Source organism: Clytia hemisphaerica, unplaced genomic scaffold (genome assembly GCF_902728285.1).
Source record: "Clytia hemisphaerica strain Z4C2 unplaced genomic scaffold, Clytia hemisphaerica genome assembly, whole genome shotgun sequence".
In the NCBI taxonomy this organism is placed as follows: Eukaryota; Metazoa; Cnidaria; class Hydrozoa; order Leptothecata; family Clytiidae; genus Clytia; species Clytia hemisphaerica.
In genome coordinates, this window is record NW_027103268.1 from 536,421 (window position 1) to 558,317 (window position 21,897).

The 21,897-nt window shown below is 34.4% G+C and overlaps 1 protein-coding gene across 1 annotated transcript; it reads right to left on the reverse strand.

Annotated features, from left to right (window-relative positions):
• Positions 1-62: 62 nt before the first annotated feature.
• On the reverse strand, positions 63-19,254 carry LOC136801280 (rhoGEF domain-containing protein gxcJ-like). The gene is made up of 9 exons (XM_067057911.1): positions 17,824-19,254; positions 12,605-12,781; positions 3,951-4,238; positions 3,628-3,807; positions 3,135-3,239; positions 2,204-2,299; positions 1,374-1,905; positions 1,072-1,137; positions 63-898 (listed from the first exon to the last, which is right to left on the reverse strand). The coding sequence occupies exons 1-9, from the start codon at positions 19,216-19,218 to the stop codon at positions 552-554; spliced, it is 3,186 nt and encodes a 1,061-aa protein (XP_066914012.1). The 5' UTR covers positions 19,219-19,254; the 3' UTR covers positions 63-551.
• Between the last annotated feature and the right edge of the window lie 2,643 nt (positions 19,255-21,897).

Consider the following 21,897-nt stretch of genomic DNA (forward strand, 5'->3'; position numbering starts at 1 on the left):
CAACAATTTTCGAGAAAAAATATTTCCTAGGAAAATGGATAAGGAAACTTTGTAATCATTTTATACTAAAGAATTTCTGTCTTTTATTCATATAAAAAATAAATTTATCTCTATATTCAGTTTGGCATAAAATAGTATAAACAGGGGCAATCATTAAATTTAGGTAAAATTTTATACAAAATTGGTCACATAAAAATTGGACAGAAAACATGGAAACTATAAAATAATCATAAAAAAGAGTGTAAGAAATATATTTTAAGTTCAAAGAAACCTCAAAGTTTGATAATCGTGAGTAAAAACTAAACCTAAGTTTGAACTCGGTCCCTTGTAAAATATTCGAGAATATCTTCCCAGTTATATGTAGGTGGATGCAGACAAAAGTGACGAAGGTGTAAAAAGAAAATATTCGCAAAAAAATTGTTATCAAAAAATGACAAAAAACGAAACAAATGAAATTGAATACATAAAAACGACTTCAAAGAAAAATGAGACAAAAGGTCACGAGAGAGGTCATTTTCATATAAAAGATGAAGAAAAGGTATACGAAAAAATCAAAAGTATTTTTCAAATATAGTACTATTTAATGACCATCGAAAAGAGTTTTTACGTTTCGGTTTATGGACCCTTTTCCGAACGGTTGGCCCGTCTTCGCTTTGTATTGAGTACGATGACGTCATATTATTGTTATTATTATTGTTCGTTGGACTTGAAGGTGACGTTGAAAGGGATGATTTTGAGTTATTGGAAGACCTCGTGGATGATGAGGAGGAGGATGTAGCGAGAGTCGAAGAAAAAGTCCGGTTAATGGGGCCAGCTAACGGTCCGGAAGCGTACGTTGTTTCCAGCTCCGGATGATTTGTACAAATGGATTTACGTCTCATCCGACCACGTTTCACACCTGAAAAATGGAGGAAAGATAAATTGAATTTTCATGTTCTGATTTATTTAATTTAAAAAGGGTGCGAGATTATTTGAACGATTTACCCTTACGCCCTCAATAAGAGAATCCACATTCAGATATGACCTTTATAAAGTTGATGATGCCTTGATCCATTAAAAAGGGAATCTTACCTGCTATATGTTTTGTGTAAGCGCTTTCCATGGCCGCACTTCGAACTTCTGGTAGTACTGTAAAACCTGAACGGGAAATGAGAATATAAATAATGAGTATTCCAAATCATGCTCTACTTAAAATGATCAAAATATACGAAGTGCTCGATGGTCGCCTTGACTGCACTTATGAATTATATACAGGGGAAAATGAGGGGCTGGCTTGAGACTACCCCCTATGAAATTAGGTGTAGTCTTTCAAATGACAAGAACATTAAGCATTAAGGTATTTAAAAAATTTAAAAATGGTACTTGATAGGTACCTTGCTTTTGTTCTTCTTTAACATGTTCTCTTTCGTTTTCAAGCGCTTTCAACCAATTCTCTTTCTTCTCCGCTGTGTCCGCGCGGAAATAACACCATTTCGTTTTACTCGTGTTCCATATCCGCCACACATTTGACACAGTATCACCTCGTATAAAAACATGGTTATCTCCCAAGTTCTCTATTATCGCCGTATCCAAGTCAACGCGTCCTCGGTAACATAATGGCTGTCGTCTGTTTTCCTCTTTGACGAAATATAACAACTGATGGTCAAATAAATACACAAAACGTTCGCATTCTCGACCGTTATTAATCTTCAGTAAAGGTCCTTTAAACAATAAATCACTACTTTTCATCACCACGTCTTCATCTTTCCAATTAGAGACAGTCAATTGCCACCGTGCAAGTTTATTTACATTTTCTAAGCGTCTTTTTCGCTCGTTTATGACAGCAGCAACGTTTTGCATGCATGTTTTCGCTTCGTTGAGCGTATTATAATCTTCGTGTTCAGAATGTGTATGTTTCAATAATTCCTGGAAAAGGAATAAGTAAATAAAATGATATCCAGCATACAGGTACAGTTTCCTTTTACAAAATATTCGTCAGCAACCAACCTTCTAATATTCAAAACTCTATCTTTTTAGACCGCTATGAATCATGGGTAAAATTGGTAAAAGGTAAACAAGGATTTAGAGACAACAATCTCTACAAATGACCTGAGTAGCGTAAGCGAATACCTTACATCAATTGTTTTGTAATAATGTACGGATAATGGCTCCCAGGACCTTTTAGTACGAAATATATAGATAGACAAAGCATCCTGATACTTACTTTTAATTGTAGTGGATATTTACAAATTCTTTGGACGGGTGAAAGAAGAAATCCGTCCAACGAAAGCCGTATCATGTTTTGACGTAAACGGCACGTCTATAAAAAGAAAAGAAATAAAAAGTATTTATAAATATGACGCGCTATTTCATCATTAAAGGAAGTTTTGTGGTACTTTGAGACACCTTTATAAGTGGTTTAAATGAGGACGTTCGAGTTTTTTCAAACGGGAGCATTCGTCATCCGGGACCGTTAGGTGTTAAAACGGTTCGAAATAATAGAAAATATCCGGGAAATAAGCAGTTAGAGGCCTCGAAAACGAATGAAAAAAACTTTTAATCGTATGCGTCGATCACGAATTTCTCATAAACACCCAAGTGTAAATCCTCTACTGCAGATGAAACAATATCAAAAATGCTGTTTGACCTGAATAAAAATTTCGCAGGTTTTAAAAGTAGCTTTAAAAAGATAAATCTTCTTAAAATAGTTGCAAGGTAAAAAAGAATTTTAAGTCAACGGTCTTATATTTGGATTATGAAAAAGAATTTGTCGAACAGTGAGAAAAATGTGACCATCTATCGATCATCTTATCAACCATATTTGTGAAGAGTTTTGTCAGATTTTTTTTTCGATCAGAATTCCACCGCTAAATGGTCGATTAACAAGAAAATAGCGGTATAAATTCTTTAATGGATGAATCTGCCTAAGGCACATAACTCGAGCACATGAGAATCGAAGGTTTTAAATCTTATAAATCCGCAGAAAAAACAAGAAAGGAGTCTCAATGAAGTGATCCTATCAAATCTTCATCAATCCTATGGCGCCTCAGGGACATTAGTTGAGATTGACGGGTTTCTAAATGTTTGAGATTCAAGAAATTCCCCAAATATTTAAACAGAATCCGATAATAACACCTAGAGGGTCTATTACTTACTTCGAAAAATAATTCGTATTTCTTTTCTTTGATCAACCGTGAGATTCTAGCACTGGAACGAGGCTGATTGTTGCAGTATTTTGAGTAGATCTCGAATCTGTTTTTCTATAACCAAAACAATAAATAAAAGTCACATCACTGGGTCAGTTCTATCTAAAGTCGTGCGAAAACTTATAATCTGTGAAATTGAGAAGCTATAATCCAAGGACATATGTTTTGGAGGTCTCCTTGTTATATAATGTTTCTCACAAGAATCTCCCATAACAAATTCGTAGTCAAAAGATTGACGGAGCAGAACTTGACTACTAAACTCAAGCACCAGAAATAATAACGGGGTCACGGGTGGATTAGAGTTTTCCTTAATGTACCACTTCGTCAAAAAAATGAAAAAGTGACACCCTGCTTACCATTAAAGTTGAAAGAAATTGAAATACACCCAGTTCAGAGCTCAGTAGATTGAGAGGACGAACTAATTAATCAAAAGTCAACTTACGTGTTTTATGAAAAGATGCCCGACAATGGATTCCTCCATTCGATCGAATTTGATGGCTTGTTGAAGTTCTTTCAAGAATTCTTTATGGAAGTGATAAAGTTCTTCGATGTTGCCGAAGATGGTCTCTGCATCAGCTGCAGTGAAAAGGCTCTTCTCTTGACGCACTTTCTCTAAATATCCCTGCAATGTAAAAAAGAGCGATTGATATAGAGATGTCAGATGTACTCAATCGTGCAAATTAGATAACTTTAATATATAGCCATAGCCACATTATTAGCAAGTGTCTGAATTTTAGGTAACTAGAAGTCATTTACAAAACGTACCTCTATGATATTGCGTAGCATTTGTACATAATCTTTCTCTGTATTGACCAGCTCTTCAACACATTTCGCTCTGACTGCCATCAGATGTTCCATGTTTTTGTGATGGTGTTGAGTCAGTGACGATGATCTAGTTTGTAAACCCATGGCTGTTAAGAAAGTATTGCCCCGGGTACTTCGACTTCGTGTTGGTGTGTGTTGACTCGATGACTTCTCGTTTGTATCTGTGTTACTTTCTTCTTTTTGTACTTGTTCAGTAAGTTCATCATCAATTTCCTGGACAACTCTCAACTGGAAATGAGAAAGGATAAAATACGCATCTTTATAAACAATTTCCATCAAAGTGCTGTGACGTAAAAACTGATATCCTTCGTAGACGCATGGGAAATTCTGTTAAGCTTGAAAATTAAAACATTCTATAAAAGGAGATAGTATTGCCGATGGATGGAGTTTCAAAAATTGTTTCCCATTAAGTAAAAAACACGTCAATGCTAAAATTATACACTTTCATCTATGGCATTTCAAATGGTACATGACAATTAGTTATACGTGTTTGACACTTTTCCTACCAAATCAAAATACTGAATGACACAACGAAATAATGATAGTCAAGCATTTACTTGGAAAGACGGTTGAGATAAAATCCCTTTCTCTGTTTCTAAAAGGAAAACGGCTCGAATAGAAGACTTCAACTGTAGTACCTCAATCACATGCAACATTTCACCATCCCAACAAACCATATCAAAGAAGAAAGATTTTCAGAATATGTAAAACAACAACCAACTACTTTCTCCTACAATAACACAGATGAATGAGATAGAAACGTCACTCGGGTTATAACCAAGTCAACTTCAACAGTTCAAAAAGTTTTCTCATAAAACGTCCTCTGCCCACCAACAACGGAAATGTTTCAAATTTGGATGAAAAATATCACCAAGTGATTTCGCAACACCTTCTCTTTTTTTTTGAAAAAGAATAAAACCATGTTTTCTTTCAGTTCTTTCGGGACTTAATGACATCAGTAGCCTGAGATTTTGAAGGATTTATTGTCAAGATTAAGTGATTTCGATGAAAAGAAGGCCTTGTTTTGACAAATCAGCCCCTCCAAGCGCTTAGAAATATGGCCTTTGCAAGAGAGAAAAATTTAAGCTGCTTGAAACCTGGCCTACAAACCTGCCTTTCTTTTGATGGAAAAATTTAGTAAGAAGCTAAGAAGAACTATTTGCTATGAGTTTTTGGTCACCGATGTTACGGAAAAAACGAGTACTTGGCTTGACAATAAAGATGGTCGCTTCAACTTACTCGCTTTTGAAATATTCGCCTCAATAACAACCCAAAATAAGATAATTTGAGTAACCAATAACTTTTCTTCTTTGTTTTAAAACTAAAGAACATGTTAAAATTTCAAGCACTAAACAGCAGCAAAATCAGCCAATGGTGTTGGGACAGTTAAAGATTCATTTCTCAATTGCAGCATTGAAAAAACAAAATTGAAAGATAGCTAACCACTTTGAAAAGCCACATTTTACTTTTTCTGTTCTAGATTCTCTCACATTCATTATATTATCAGTTTTATAGGGATCGAAAGATATATAGAAGGGATACAAAAATGACATCAAAAGTTACATCAACATTATATAACTCAATAGACCCTCAGTGGATGATAGCTTGTGACATTCATCTTGTATTTTTTCAACATCCCAATCAGAACCAGCAAGGTAACATCATTATGAAATACTTAAATAGCGCAAAAAGACTCCGTTGATTATGGAAAGGCGACTTGAGAAGTCAAGAGCATGTCTAAAAAAATAATTGGATGAACATTCAGAACCAATTAATATGTCTTTATCAAGAATGCCAAGAAATTCCTGTTGTGGTGTAAACGTATGGTAGGTCAACTTTGCATTTCAAACGAAAAATCAGAGTGACTTTGTCACAATACAGTAATAACAGTTATATCGGGCTAGATAAAAAAGACACTACAAGGCAGATATCTTTTTCTTGAAGAATAGTAGAAAGAACAAAAGGTCTTTCAGTTCAACAACCGAGCTATTAGATTTGCCACCTCGATCTACTACCTTAAGGGAACTTATTTTGGCGGGAACTAATTTTGGCGAGTCAACGAAATTTTTAATTTTGGCGGGTACTAGTTTTGGCGAATGACAGCGTAAATTTGTTCTATTTTGCCTTATTTTGAGCAATTTTGATGAATTTCAGGGGTTATTTAGGCAAGGAAACAAGAAATTTAATTTTGGCGGGAACTTATTTTGGCGAGTGAGCAAAATATTTAATTTTGGCGGGAACTATTTTTGGCAAATTTCGTCTAAATTCGCCAAATCCGCCAAAATTAGTTCCCGCCAAAATAAGTTCCCTTAAGGGTAGACAAGGTCGACCAAACACAATGACATCATTGATGACAAGTGGATACAGACAATACACAATCAATAACCACGAAAAAAATCGAAAAGAACTCCTTATCTAGAAGTCTAAGACGGCTGTCAATTGAAAATTGCTAATCATAGCTCAAATGTGACATGTAAAAAAAATTATTAGAGATGTACAAAAAACTTACAAATCGCATCATAAGATAGCCGGACACAATTTCCTTGCAAAATGAAACGAACATAAGATCCCATAAAAAAACATAAAATTAGTTAACGTTTGAAAAAGGCAACCCATGCATAAAATAAAGTTTATCATAACATTGGATTATAATGAAAGAACAAACCTGTAAAACTAGTATACATAATGCATCAAACATAAAGTATATGGCATGTTTTAATTGCTAATGATGTTAATTGAAATCATAAAAACAAATAAATAAAACATCACAGCATGTATTAAATCGTGACCTATTGACGTACAACCAAACAGGAAAGAAATGGCATCGATTTGGTATTTATAAAGTAAAGATAGATAATAAACAAATAACCAATACTGCTGGGTTATCTACTGTGAGTTATAAGAATATTGATGCGACGAAGTACTTAACAAGGTATACATTTTGCTGCAATGAACTTCATTTGAAGACTCGTTTTAGAACTGTTTAAAATAAAATCCCCATATTGAAAAAATGTAACTGTCAAATACCCCCCTCCCCTACTTGTTAGGATTTCACAAGCACGATATACAAAGATAGAACTATTACTCGATGCTTATGAAAGCCTAATGGTATGGAGGTTACCAAGGAAAACTTAACATAATATTTTGATGGAAAAAACATAAATAATTACGAATAATGGTTCTGGTGATCCTACACAAAAATAAGAATTGATTTTTATCACAACACAACTAAAAATAGCTTTTCTAAAAACAACCTTTTTGAGGGTAAAGCTTTATTTGGGAACGTCTTCCGGCTTTTAAAGCATCTCATTCTTGAAAGACCATCACTTCCCTCTTTTTGTTAGGTTGGATTTATTCACTCTCACATTCCGAATGCAATCCAAACGTGGAAACAATTCATCTATACAAAATGCTACAAGCTAGAGTCTAACATGCTTAAAATCTTCAAATGAGTGATGTTATTAATGAAAGACTTCAAATTAATTGAGTGAAGATTTCATTCACTTCACTCAGGAAACACGAAGAAACAAAAGAAACACACAGTACCTGTCCAGTTTCAAAACCATAAATTGTCATCACCCAAAAAATCTAAAATTGAAATCACCTTTTCACTGATACACCCAAAAACAACAAGAATGCACAATATCGATCAATTTTTTTCAAAGGAGATTCAAAAGATGAGAATTTGGTTCCCTTTTGATGCATAAGACGTTTATCACCAATTAGTAGGGCAGGCCAAACATACTTTGTTAATTAATTACCAATTATAGAAACATTCAACTAGTTACCTACAGTGATAGCATTGAGCATTTTATTTTGCAAGACATTATTTTGTGAAAAATATAATTTTAAAACAGAAAGGAAATTAAGATCGGAAAAAGCACTTTAATAAAATAAGAACGGTTTTCTCGATTCCAGCTTTCCTGCTCAACAAGCCATAATTTCCTTTGAAACTTCCAAAAAATAATTTTAGTTACAGAATGAGACAGAATGAGACAAGAAATCTTTGGCACCAGTCATGCTCAAAAAGTCAACAAGTGGGTTCTAATTTCATCTTCAATGTTGATATGTAAATATGTCAACAAAGGGATTCTCGCAAATCCTATTAGGATAATGATACGACGAAGAAACGAGCAAACAAACAATATAATCAATATATTACAAATGACAGATCATTTATTGATGCTATATGGAAATTTATGATCTTAACTTAATTAGCAATAAACTAATGGAGATACAATGTGAAAATTTACGACATTTAAACTAGAAACTAGCTTTATAAGAACACGTTGCTCAACTGTGCTCTACTAATCCTTAAAACAAATTAAAAAAACCACACTCATATTTTAGAAATGACCGACAAATGAGAACAGTCGAGTCTCAGCCTAAACTGGTTCTTATAAAAAAAGTGCGGAGTGTAGCCTACTTGCAAAAAAAATAAGAACAACAGTGAAATAAAGCAAAGTAACCGAAGTTAGTAGCTCAACAAATGTTATCGGTCAAATAAAACATAATTGGATTAAAAAAAGCTCGTACCTGCCAAGGAAACGATTTAGTAAATAAATATAGTTAAGAAAAAGGCATAGGTACTAACTCTCAACTATATTGTCGCATGTGAACCCACCTCACTTAAAAGTTTCTTAGCTAGATACACACATTAATGACAATGTGCGTTTCATAGATAAAGAAGCAGAAATGTGCTGACAGTAACAAATGTCAGATATCATATCAGGTTATAGATGGTTCAATCACTGTGCTTGGGTGACACAAGAAATCCGCCAATAACAAGAAAGCATATCCCTTGAAAACTGTTAAAACCAACTTTCTTGGTAAAAATCAAAGTCGACATTTCAGTATCCTCATAAACGCCATCTTTCTATATTGTAGTTTAGAAGAAAGCGTCTGATTGAGTTGATGATTGAAATGATAGAAACGAACAATGGAAATAAATATTGGTGGAAACACCTGCTAGATTGATGATTGAAGTAATTAGAGCCCAATCTATTTTTTATGACATCACCAAACATAGAACTTACGTCAGTAAGAGAGTTGGTTTTTCGTTCCAATACGCCCATTGTTTGTATACCAATCAAGTCCTTTTTCCAATCTCTTATCCGTACAAAAGCATTCATATAGCAAAATTACCAATCAAATATTTTTCGTGTCGATTTTTTTTCTTTTTTGGGTAATAAAGTAAAAAACAATACTCAGTCATATTGAAAAAACAAATTTACTTCAGATATATTTACCATGATGGAAAATTGTACATTTAATCCATTCATCTGAAAATATATTGCAACGGTAAAGGGGTTTAAAAATTGAAGTAACGTGGCAAAGATGTTGTACCCTTTCACTTTGAAAGAAACTGATTTTAATTTTAATTCAATTCAATTATTACAAGTTACCAGCTAAATACTCACGCATAAAAAGGCTCTCACTACTCATCGATCGAATTTAGTTTTTTTCAACAGTACAAGATGATGTAGAAAAAAGAGAAAAGCTCAACACACAAAAAAATGTAACCATTTATGTTGAGATCGGAAGCAGAAATTTTGACGGTCGTCGGAAGAATCAAATTTTGTTGATGGCTCACTGTGAGAAGAAAGGGTGATTTAAAAAGAAGAGAGAAACGCCAGCAAACTGTGGCGTGTTAACATTGGTGTTAATGTACTGACTATTTATTATAAAAAAACAGCTACAGTAGTCTTATGAGCTGAAACGGCAACAGGGAAAGAAGAAATCTTTCGACTTAGAGAGGTTCGAATTATAGAGACTATACTAACTTCAAGATTACAAAGTAGAAATTATCCCTTTTAAAAGGGGTCATCAAACTGTCCCAAGAATAAATAGACACGCAAATCACCAAAAATGATCGCATGATCAAACCATAAGTAAGCCAACAAATGAAATTGGACCATCTTTTTTTTTCAAGCCCATCATCACAAAGTGTTATTTTATTTGCCGAAAGTATTTGCAAAGTTAATCCGACTCCCTACTGATTTTACATGTTTCTTTTTGACACTGTAAAGTGAAATTCTAATCTATTCCGTATGTACTACATGTGTTTTCAATAAATTTTCTTTCTACTGACCACGCGATGCACGCGTTTTTGCATGCTTTTCCTCTGCGAGAGCTTAAAAGCAAAACCTTCTTCCTGTTAGACTAAAACTAAAGATTAATGTAGTATCGGATGAAATACTAGATTCCTTTAATTAAGTAGAGTTTAAAAAAGCCCAAAGTGGGCGTGGCGTGGTGGAGGTGAAAGATAAGTTTCTAAAAATTCTCAAGATAAGATCGGAGCCCGGGGGGGGCACTGGGTTTGCGGACTGACGGTATGTGCGGGCCAAAAATTGGCTTTTAAAATTGCACCCTTACAGTGCAGCAAAAATCAGTGAAAATCATACCCTTAGAGTGCATTTTCCCCCAAATTTTCGATCCCTTTCGTGCAAAAAATGGTCAAAATTCTAGCATTTTTGGTCAAAATATCTAGATTTTTCAAGAATTTTCTGAAATTTCTACCCTTACAGTGCATCTCTAGTTTTTCCGACCCTTACAGTGCATTTTAAACATCTTGGAAAAGGTACCCTTAGGGCCCGCACATACCCGTCGGTCATTTTGCCCAGCTGCCCCCCCCGGGGATCGGAGTCAGCCTTGTTGATAGTACGCACAAACGTTGCTGCTGTTAAAAAAGCACCAATTTTTGGAAATTTTAGTAGTTATCATTGTACATATATTTTCTAATATTCTTTTTTCTAAATGAGAGGGCGTGTTTTGACGGTTGATCATTTCCACATGATTTAGATACATGGAAATCACCCTAGAAAGAAGGGCGGTGTCTAGGCTTTATATCTAGCTTGAAATTTCAGTTATATTTAGAAGCTGCTATACATTCAAAACTTTAAGAAAAGGAATAGCCTGGATAGGCTAAAATAGATATTCACATGATCAAACCAAGTTGAGCTGAGATGTTTGAAATTTGACCTCAACAAGCGCGCTGTCCATTTTGAAATTTGATGATGCAATAATAAGGGGATATTTGAGTATTTTTGTCATACTTTTAACAAATACGAGACCATCCATCAAAAAAGAAGAGTATATCACATGGACGCCTTTTAAATAAATATCCGTTTTTCGTACCTACCGATGAATGTAAACATAACGTTTTACAAGTTTCCCGAGGGCCTATAAATAAGCAGTACTTCAACCGCAACAACGATTTTCTTTTTCGCAAGATTTTCGCTACTTGAAAATAATGTAAGAGACTTCAGAGCATACTGCACTGTATAAAGCTCTCGAACAGAAACTTGCAATATTGTTGTAGGAAAAATGAAAAGAACAAGCTCGAGATTGATCTGCTCATCGCACACAAATGATTTTCAAAGCATCCAGACTTTTCACTTAAAAAAACACAGCTCCGCACCTCCGTTGTACATCCATGCTCCATCCTTTCTCATCTCAACTTTATCTAGTGATGTGAATCATCAACTTTTAATGAATGGCTTCAAGCCTGGAGCTCCTTGTTTTTCAAAAAAATTTCAGACTCAAAGTTCTTTATAGACTTCCTTATTTACTTAGCTGTTAAATTTGGATTTATCATACTTTTGTTCAGATTTATGTAAATGTATGCAAGTTCAAAATTTTATTTCTTTACTGTTCCTTAACTTGTTTTCTTATTCTCAGCCAGAACAGTTCCTTAACAATTCGTTATTTTTCAGAAAAGCTCTATAGTAGGTTTTAAAGCTAGTTGTCTAGATTTGCTTTGAGGGATATCGATTTGCGAATTTCATAAATGACAATTAAGATAAGAAAAGCATTACAGTGATTTTGAACGCAAGGTAGATAAAAGGTGAGAGGGACCACCGCAAAAAAAGCTTTTAAGAAAACATGATATGGTGCCATGATCTTCTATTTATAGACAAATATGTCAACAACTATTTTTCCTCCTACAAAACACCTCGGATGATATCTTGACGCAGATACAATGTATTTCATTATACCATAAACAAAAACAAAACAGAATTCAAAGTCAACACCATAAATCTGAATACTCAAATATACACAATGTGCTCAGACTCCAATAGCCATTCGAAAGCTGGAAAATGTTTCATATAACTCGGCAGCTCTGGTTAATTAGGCAGGAAATTCTTGACACACAAGAAATACTAGATTAGGCGATAGACCATCAAAGGTTAACTGTCAATCACACATAGCTCTCCAGAAGGAAAGACAGGATTTACCCCATGTTTCAAATTTAATTCCACAATGAACTAAAAGTAATTGCCAGGGAATTTCCTGCTTCAAGCATTCCTTAAATTCAACACATTAATGTCTGTTTTTATGCATGAAAAGTTTTTTGGTTGGTTTGAAGACTTGAATTATACTGGTTTTTCTCCTCTTCTGAGGTTGTTGCTCAAAATGCTTATGCATCATACCAACTTGGCAAATCAAAAAGTTGACATCACCATCATCGATCCTGAAATGGATGGATATCGAAAAATCTGTTCCTGATCTTACAAATAACCATACTCGTCAGCATGAATTTACAGATCGAGGGTAAAACAAACAAGTAAACTAATAATTAAATGGTCACTTACGCGGACATAGGAGGCTGGGAACCATCCTTCTTTGCCATCTTTACGTACACCCCACCACCAACTGGCCTCATCTTCCATGTACAAGACCGAAATAACATCTCCTGAACTGAATGCCAAATCATCTTCATTCAATCCAGTGTGGTCCCACAAAGCTTCTGCAATAGCTAATGGTAATTGCTATAAAAAGAAAAAAAGGAAGAAAAAGTGATAGGATGATGCCATAAATTGAAAATTGACGTCAAAGTATTTAAAAGAGGTTACACAATTAATAAGGGTGGCATTACTAAAATAGAATTGGAAGAATTAAGAGATACTAAACAATTGATCGAAGAGGGTAGATAAAAAAAAATTAAGTAGATGATTTCGTGTTAAGGCATTGTTTTCCTAGATGCAATTAAAGGGTACAAAAGTCATTAATTTTTTCTCTCGTTTGATTTGATGCGGCGCAGTGATTAGCGGTTCGCTTTAACCGAATTAACTTCTGAAATTTCTCATCGAAAACAAAAGTTTCATTATAGAGTTAGTATTATTTGATTTTTTCTTCATATTTGAGTTCTACGAATAAATCGCAGCCTTCAAGCTACATAAGCCCAAAGTTTATTACTGTAGGGAAGTTTCCCAAAGGTAGTTGCTTTTTAGCTATCTATTTTAGCGATTTTTCTTGTAATCGATACTATGGAAATACTTGCTATGAAAATACTTGCAATGATCACAAACGTTATATAAAGCAGAGTCAAAGTGAAACGTGCTTTCATTTGAGGCACGCCATAACTATCATTAGCACCATGATATAATATAGGTGATTGATAAGATAAGGATTATCTAACTCAATGCAATTGATATAGAAAAAGCTAGTCAGAGGAAAAATATAAATTCTGAGGGGGGTTAAAGGAAAACAACCTAAAATCTACACGGCTATTCAGGACTTACAATACACGGTTTTTATAAGAATAGTGTTTTTCCATTTCATCATGAATATTCTTAACTTATGGGGAATATTCTTACGGTATTCTTAGGCCAGAATCCGAACCCAGCCTAAATCTAGCATGCAATACAAACCTCAAGCTAAAATTTGGCATTTTTGGGAAACATTTTAGCATTGCTTGGGAATAATTCTTAGTTTACAGGTAAATTGCTCTAACATTGACATTCTTAGGTTGGTATTCTTATTCAATATAGCATATTGTTAATTTTTCGGATATTTTTATCATAAATATTCTTATAAAGTATATTCTTATAAAAGAAAAAGCGTGTAGTATTAGTTCTGATGGGGACAAAGTGGAAAAAGTATTAAACTAATTTTAAGCTTGAATGGCTTTGATTGCCCTTTTTTTCATCCATTGTTATGAGTTTAGATGGTTTCGAGTATTTGAGCTCAAGGTATGAACGCGAGGCAGGGGTGTAATTTCGGCGGAAGCATATCTCGTTAGGTCTACTTAATGTTTGCATCATGAACAAGATAGACAAAAGAAAAACAAGAACAGAATACTAATTGGATGACAAGAGTAAAGTCAAAAGCAAAAGAAAGGGTGCTTCAAACTCCTGGTCAGGGGTCACATGACTAATATTAGCCACCCGTAGTGAGAAGGCGACGGGAAGAAAGTTAACCCCTCCCTACTGTGTCGAGACAGCACTCAGTGCCTGAATACTGTGCACCTCATCACAAGTGCATTATGTCATAGCCATGATTCATTGATAACGTTTCTTTTTAAAGTAATATCGAATAATTGACTTATCTTACAGATATTATACATAAGTACTTGCAAAATGATAAGAAGGAAATTACGGATTAAGTGTTAAGAGAATGAATGCTATAAAAATGTCATTTCAGCAGAAATTTACAGGGTTTACATGAAAAAAAGAAAAATTATATCATAGTATCTTTTGAATTCTCTACAAATGGTCGTACAGATGACCAAACAAATCATCAGTCGTTAAAACTTAGGCCTCAGTTTTTCCTGCTACGTCAACCATCTTTCTCAATCGATTTAAACGGGAAGTATGAGGACATCCACCTCTTAAAAAGACTTAACAAATAGAGACCTAATGAATAAGGCGAAAAAGAAAGATTTTAGCAGCAAACCCATCATAAAAAGTAATAAGAAACTCAGTTAATACATGATGACTCAAAGTCACACGATATTCATGATGGGCGTTTTGTCGTTGCAAAATTTGAGGAAGCTTGAAAATCTGAGATCATTGGTGTTAAAAGTGATCAAAAATAAATGTTTGAAGAAAATAGTATCGATTACTGAAACTCTTTGACACGGTAAACAAATGAGTCACGTTTTTTGTCAATTTCCTTGCAGGACATTAGAATAACGTGGATAGTGGTCAAAAACTATACAAAAGAAATTTTTCAAAATTTTACAAAATTTTTCAAGGCTTCAGATGTTCTCAACTTTTCGAGTTTTAAGCCTAAATGTTCTAACATGTTCTTATTTTCACCATTTTGTGAGTAGTTTTTGTTTTTAAAGAGTCTGTAAAGCCTTAAAATGTTCTTAACTTGTTCTTAATATTTTGGCCATCGAAGCCTTATGTTCTTATATACTTTGTTGTTATAAAAAAAACGTGTATAGAAGGTCCAATTTTTTCACTTTTTGGATGGGAATCTTTCACGTGCACGAGACGTTTAAAGTTTTTAGTCTTTCAGAGATCCCATCTTCGTTAAAATTTGCCATGTAAAGAGAGAAAATAATAGCAAATATATTATAGAGCTCAAACCTTATTCTTTTTGGGAAAATCAGGTTATGACTTATGAGAAAACGATTAGGAGGTGTCTTGTTAGGTCGTTAACCTCTCAAATCAAAGATTAACTCTAAAGCAATGGAAATAGAAGTAATTCAAGATATTGAGAAAGTAAAAAAGCAGAAAAATCGGCATTAAAGTGTCTGAGCTTTTATAAGATCGAGATTAATCAAAATGGTATTAAGAATTATTGCAATTGTTTCGAAAAAAAAGGAAAGAAAACGTCATGTTCGTATGGTAAAGACATTAAGCCATTAAAAAAACAAGGAGAAAATTACCATATCGCTTCCTGATAAATCTTAAATCTGTCTAATAGTGGTCATTAATTAGTGGTTAGAAACATTTAGTGCGGTTGCTATAAAAACAGTCAGGTTTCCCAGACAAAAAAAATCAAAAGGATAACTTCTTTGGCAAACCTTTGTTTGAACTATATTTAGCATAATATTTATTTTCGATTACCTAAGTAACATTGATCCAACTTAATCATGCTCTTTTTTAGGATTCAAGTTCTTTATATGTTCATTATAGTCTCTTCAATATTGATTAAAAATTAAGAATAATTTCATACCCTTGAGTATTTTCCCTTTAAACAATTTGAACGTTCGAAAGAACATTCAATCAGTAACAATATATTTGGCATAACCGAAAGTATATCAGTTTGGGAATCTGTACTAAAAGGTCTCAGGACCAATTATCCGTACATAATAGCCTTTCGAAATTTTCATTCCACAATTCAACAATGCAAAGTTGCTGAATTTGACTAGCATTTGTATTTTTTTGTAAAAGCCCAAACAAATGGTAAATCACTAGAGCTCGTTTTTATTAACCTGGTTAGCAACACATAAAATCGTTAGCTATGCAATTTTTGTATGCAGTTTAAAATTTGATGTTTTCATCACGGACAAAAGAAATATATTGTATACATTCCTGACAAATTAATAACATGTCAAAGGGAGTGCCTTACTCTTGACGAGCTATGAAATATATTACATCATCAATTCTATAGGACTTCTTTGATCTATTCACAAGGCAATTATCATCAAAGCCTGATTCACCGAATTCGAAAAAAAATGATCTGAAGGAAATAATAAGGGAAACTGTAATATTTCTGATACAAATTATTTGATTACTGCATGTTATTTTTCCACGAGATAGGGGTCTCTATTTTTTCTTTTCCTGTTCGGGAAAACATGACTGTAAAAGGTGCAGTTTCTATGTGTTATTTAAAAACAGTTATAAAATTTTGTTGATATAACAGCTTTTTAAAACAAAACTTTCTTTTCGTACCGTACAAAAAGAGCAGATAGTTTTTACAGGTTCGCTTTAATCATCGGCTCAAAGAATAGGGCTCAAAAGACAAAGGTTCTTATCAAATATGCCAGGATAATAAGAAAAGCAGTATCAATCAATTTCTAAAGGAATTTATTTAGCAGCTAGCAGTAACATTTTTCACTACTTATATCACTACTTTAGAGCTCATCTTAGATAATATGTTCTTTTCTTAGTTCCTTTAAAATCTGGTCTAGAAAGTGTTCTTTATTGTTTTGAATAAAAATCTTTAAGAGCCCTGCTTAGAAAAATAAGACAGAAAGATAATTTTTTGTAAAAGCATACTTGAGGTTTCTGACAAATTTCCCACACTGATTTAATTTTAAAAAAGAGAAAAAATAAAACAAAGATAAACTTTCATGAAAAAAGTCAATAGGGTAATGGAAGATAAACATCAAATTGAAGGACAAACAAATTATTTGATAAGCATGAAATATTTGAGGGTTCCCTCAAGCTCTCGAAAGGTATCAAGATAAGGAGACACTCGTTGATGGAAAAGAGCTGACCTTGCACAAGCTTTTATTTACACTACAGCACAACATGTTTTAAAACACCCCTTAATAGGTTTTTCAGAACGACTTTGTATTGTCTCAAAATCAGCAGTATCAGTGGGAAAAAGACTAACATCATTTATAAACAAACACAGAAAAGCATTATTAAGAATGAGTTTCAAAAGTTTACCCTCTCTCTATTCTTTTGACTAGCCTTAAACACAGACGTACTTTTGGTATCAAAGGTCATTTATAAACATGATTAGCACAAATAAAAAGAGTCGTTTCCGTTGTTAAGGTCAAAGCTGATTACCATCGATTTTTATGGTATTATTAAATGAAATAGAAAGAAAAAATAGGTAGTTTACAAAACATAGTGCGTTGGCTTCAAATACTGAGGGCTATAAAAATCTTTGAGAAAACAACACTTTTTCAGAAACTGTTTAGAATGCAAGAATGAGTAATAAGAGATCGGGTTCAAGTGTTCAGTAAAAGAATATCTCTATGCCAATATTTTTGAAACCTACGTGTGAATACTAATATCAAGTAATAAGGAAAGCCTTTCAAAATTAAATCTACAATCCCCCAATCAAACCCAGATACCCAAACAAAAAGTAAACAATTTTACCAAATTAAAGAAAATAAACTTACGTCAGAAATTGTCTTCATCCAAATTTCTTCATTCTGATTGAAAAACGATGGTATATTTTGAATACTTGAGAAAATATCACACGTCTTGAAATTCTTCTCCTCTGTGAAGTTGATAGCTGAGGCTGAAGATAATAACGATTTAGCTGTAGGTGTAGCTGGAGGACTCAAACAGTCTTTTACTTCCTCTTCCTGTTCCTTATCAATTGAAGAAGCACCATTGTTAAGATCCTTATCTGAAGTGTTTTTAATTTCGATGGCTGACGTTTTCATTTCTGCTGGCATCTGTGCAATGAAATGACAATCTGATAAAGCCCTTTTGTGAGTTCTCCTTTGGTACCCCTCCATTTCTGATCTTCGTTTTTTAGGACTTAATCCCTCTGTTGAAACACATCTCCTGAGAACTTGATCACGGCGTAAAGTTGGCTTAGGATCAGAAGGAATTGGTGGTCTATCCAAAAATGGAGTTGAACCAAAGATTTTTTTCTTTTCTTCTGAATCATCCAGAACTATAAGGGAACAGCGTTTTCTATTCATACCAAGCAATACATCAATTTTTTCTGATTTTATGTCTGAGCTGGACAACCAAGCCCTCAAAATTTTATCCTTATTTTTAGAAGTGTCTACATCATCTGTCTCAATCTCAATTTCTATTGAAATTGGCTTCAGCTTTTCTTCACAAATATTAGGCAGTGATGCACTGTTTGCTTTTTGTCTTGGTCTTTTACGTTTCTCTCCGTTAATTTCGTCCTTTGGGGGTGAAAGTCTAATAATACCACAGTTTTCTTTGTCAGCTGAAGAAACATTTTGGTTAGAGTTCCATTTTACTTCAGGTTTAGTTTTACTGTCAAGAATATTGTTGAGACTGCTATAACGTGTAATTTTTGTAGAAGGAGGACTTATTTTCCCTTGTTTTCCTGAAGATGGCATCAACAGAGAAGCTTTAGAACGTCTCAAAGAATTATGTTTTCTCATCCTTTTTTCAAAATTTTCATTCAGGGATTCACATGATGACCATTCTACTACATCAAATTTATGAATATCTGTTGTACTTGAAACATTTCTTGAATTGTGATTGTTTTTTATACGAAAGCGTTTCCCTGAAGCAATACGTTTCAATATATTTTGGTTGCTGTCCTGGTTGCTTCCCTTGGGTTTATTTGCAATAGCAGTTTTTGAAATGTTGTCTTCAACTCCATCATTATGTTCAAACACTGAATCAGCCGAAAGAACCCTTTGATGCTGTTCTTTCTTTCTTTTCAATCGTTTAAAGCTTTTGCGAATAGTTGTAAAAGGGGCAAAACTTGAATTTGAAGGTGAGTCTGTAGGTGATTTAGATGTTGTGGAACAATCCTTTGTCTTCTTTACTTTTTTAGATTTTTTGTTCATCATTATCATATATTATTCTCCCTAAAAAATCAAAAATACCATCTTTCCTTAATCCTGCTAAATTAGTTTGATTGTCAAACTGCATCAAAATTCCACTCTTTTTTGCCTTTTTTAATTAATTTCCATAGCAAATTGCTTTCAAGAAAGTCCAGAATTTCCGTAACAAATTTACAAAATACCTATCAAAACCGTGGAATTCCGTTACTGTAACCTAAAAAAATCATGGAATTCCAATACTTTAATGCAAAATTAAGTAAAATTCATGGAATTCCGATACTTTCTCTTTAAGTTTGCCTGGAATTCCGTGCAAAAATTTATTTCAAAAATTGATGTCATCCATTAGGGGGTAATGTTTTTTTTTCTGGAATGTCCCAATTACCTTGAAAATTCATACATTTTGGTGAAAACTTTTGCCCTCAGAAATCATGTGTCGTCCGCCCCCTGTTACAGACAAATTTTGGGATGGCCCATTGGGCATGCTAACTTTTCTCCAGAAGTAGCAAGCGATAATGCTTCAAATATACCCGCATTACATTCCATATAGTATTAGCTCGAGTATTAGGGTTTTATTTCTAAAATAATCTAGATTTTGATCCGATGGAATATTATAACGGATGGAAAAATAAAATCTTCCCTGTCTATGTAGGTGTAAAGAAAGTCTAGGAGGGTGTTGGGATGAAGTGCTCGATGTCTAGATAAAAAGATGACATTAGTTTTAGCCCATCAATTTTACAGTCAACAAAGCACATCACGTGGATTGGGTCAGCCACCTGAAAATAATCAAAACTAAAAAAACCTCCAGCAAAAGAATGCTTAAAACATCGGAGAAAAGACAAATTGTCAGTTGTAATCTAACCAAAATCAGTTTATAATTATTAAAATATCATAAAAAGCAATAAGGATTTGAATTGTTGGTTGAGCATTGACATTAAAAGTTCAGAAATTACTCTTTACTCTTGTAAAGACATTTTGGTGAAAATATTATAGCCCATTTGTCAGAAAAAAAATCAAAGATATTCTAAAAATCTTTTTTCCAGACCAGTGATACTTACTTCTCATCTGAAAAGACAGAAACATGAATCAGCTTAGCTTGAAATCACACATTTTTCCAGAACAATGAATAAAGCTGTTGAGAGTTTGACAAGTGCTTTTCGTTTCAATATTTTGAAAGCTGCTCATTTCTTTTTGCGGACTTTCATGTTTTGATTTATTTCCCTCGTATGCACAGAGTTCACTTTCATACTCGAGACGGCCGAGACAACGAGACAAGTTGTGACGTAGTAGCTAGACAAAAGAAAATTTTAGTATTGCAGATGACGGCGAACCGGCACCATCCAACGACTCGGCCCAAACTAACCTCCAAGCAGCTCTTCGTGCTCCACGCATTCCACGCATGTGCTCTAAAGGGAATGATGATTCTAATAGGCCATTTCACGGTCGAAATGGATCATGGGTAATCAGGACTGATTGCGCCTCCATTACGGCTTCCCGTTGGCTAGACGCAAAAATCTTCAATTTTTTTCAAAACTTTGGACCAATAGTAAGTCGTTATTAGCGCGCAGTGGTCCTGATTACCCATTACGCTTTGCGACTGTGAAATGGCCTATAGATTCTAATAGACGCGTTGACGCGACGCGGGGGGGGGGGGGGATTATACGGGGGGATTATACGGTACTGGCCTCTTTAAGTCGCAGAATCGTTTATCGGCCCTGGCTCGCAAGGGTAGAGGTCTGGTAACCCAGCCCTCGTTTTCGGGGATTGAAGGTTGGGATTTAATTGACGGGTCCAACCGAAATATTTCTAGCTTTACGGGCAAGGACTGTTGGACCCGACTGAGCGTAGCCGCAAGTTATCTGATATATTCCGATGGTGGATTGGCGGCTGCCCACGCTAAAGCTCTAAAGGAGCGGGCCAATTTCCCATCGGAGAAGAATGATAGTTGGCCTTTGATGTGCCGCACCCCCAGTCGGGTTCAACAGCCCTAGTGCATAAACCTATAAGTATTTAGGTTGGACCCGCCAATCCCCGAAAAAAACGAGGGCTGGGTTACCAGACCTGCCGCTGCAAAATTCTTGACGCGGTCTCGCAAAATTCCGTAATGTAAACCTTCCAGATGTTGAAAATTTTCCCGACCCTTCAGAACTTTAGCGTGTCGGATGAAAATTTCACCATCTGGGTGCCAGATAAAACGGAGAAAACGTACTATAAAATAAAATGAATAAAGGAGACATCAAATTTCAGATCATTATCAAGTTTGCCACAAGTAGCAATCGTATATACACATACTAATAATCTGTTTTGATTGACTTTTCAAATCCTGGTCGATCCTCTGGTCATCGCATCATCCTAACAAAAACAAAGTGACTTATGGATTGGCACCCTACTTGAATTTTCTTACGTCAATGGTCTCAAGAGGGAAGGTATTACAGTGACGCTACTTTAAACAGAGATGAGTAAGAAGAGAAAACCGACATCGTCTTTTCGAAAACCTTTTAATACTTATGTTTTCGCTATACTAATCTTTATATGCCCTGGATCAAACTGTGTCCACCTTTGATAAGATTTTTTAGAAAATTGGTACCCTATTGGTAGCCCTAAACGCTAAAGAAGGGTAAAAAAGTGCTCCTTATATTACTAATTTTAGCAACTCTTTTCGTTTCACAACTAGCCAACTAGTACACATAAATC

Coding starts and splice junctions, on each gene's coding strand:
- LOC136801280 (XM_067057911.1), bottom strand. CDS start 19,218: ATGATAATGATGAACAAAAAATCTAAAAAAGTAAAGAAGACAAAGGAT. Junction 12,782..17,823: donor GGATGAAGACAATTTCTGAC/GTAAGTTTATTT, acceptor TTCTTTTTATAG/CAATTACCATTAGCTATTGC. Junction 2,300..3,134: donor AATACGAATTATTTTTCGAA/GTAAGTAATAGA, acceptor TTCTTTTTATAG/ACGTGCCGTTTACGTCAAAA.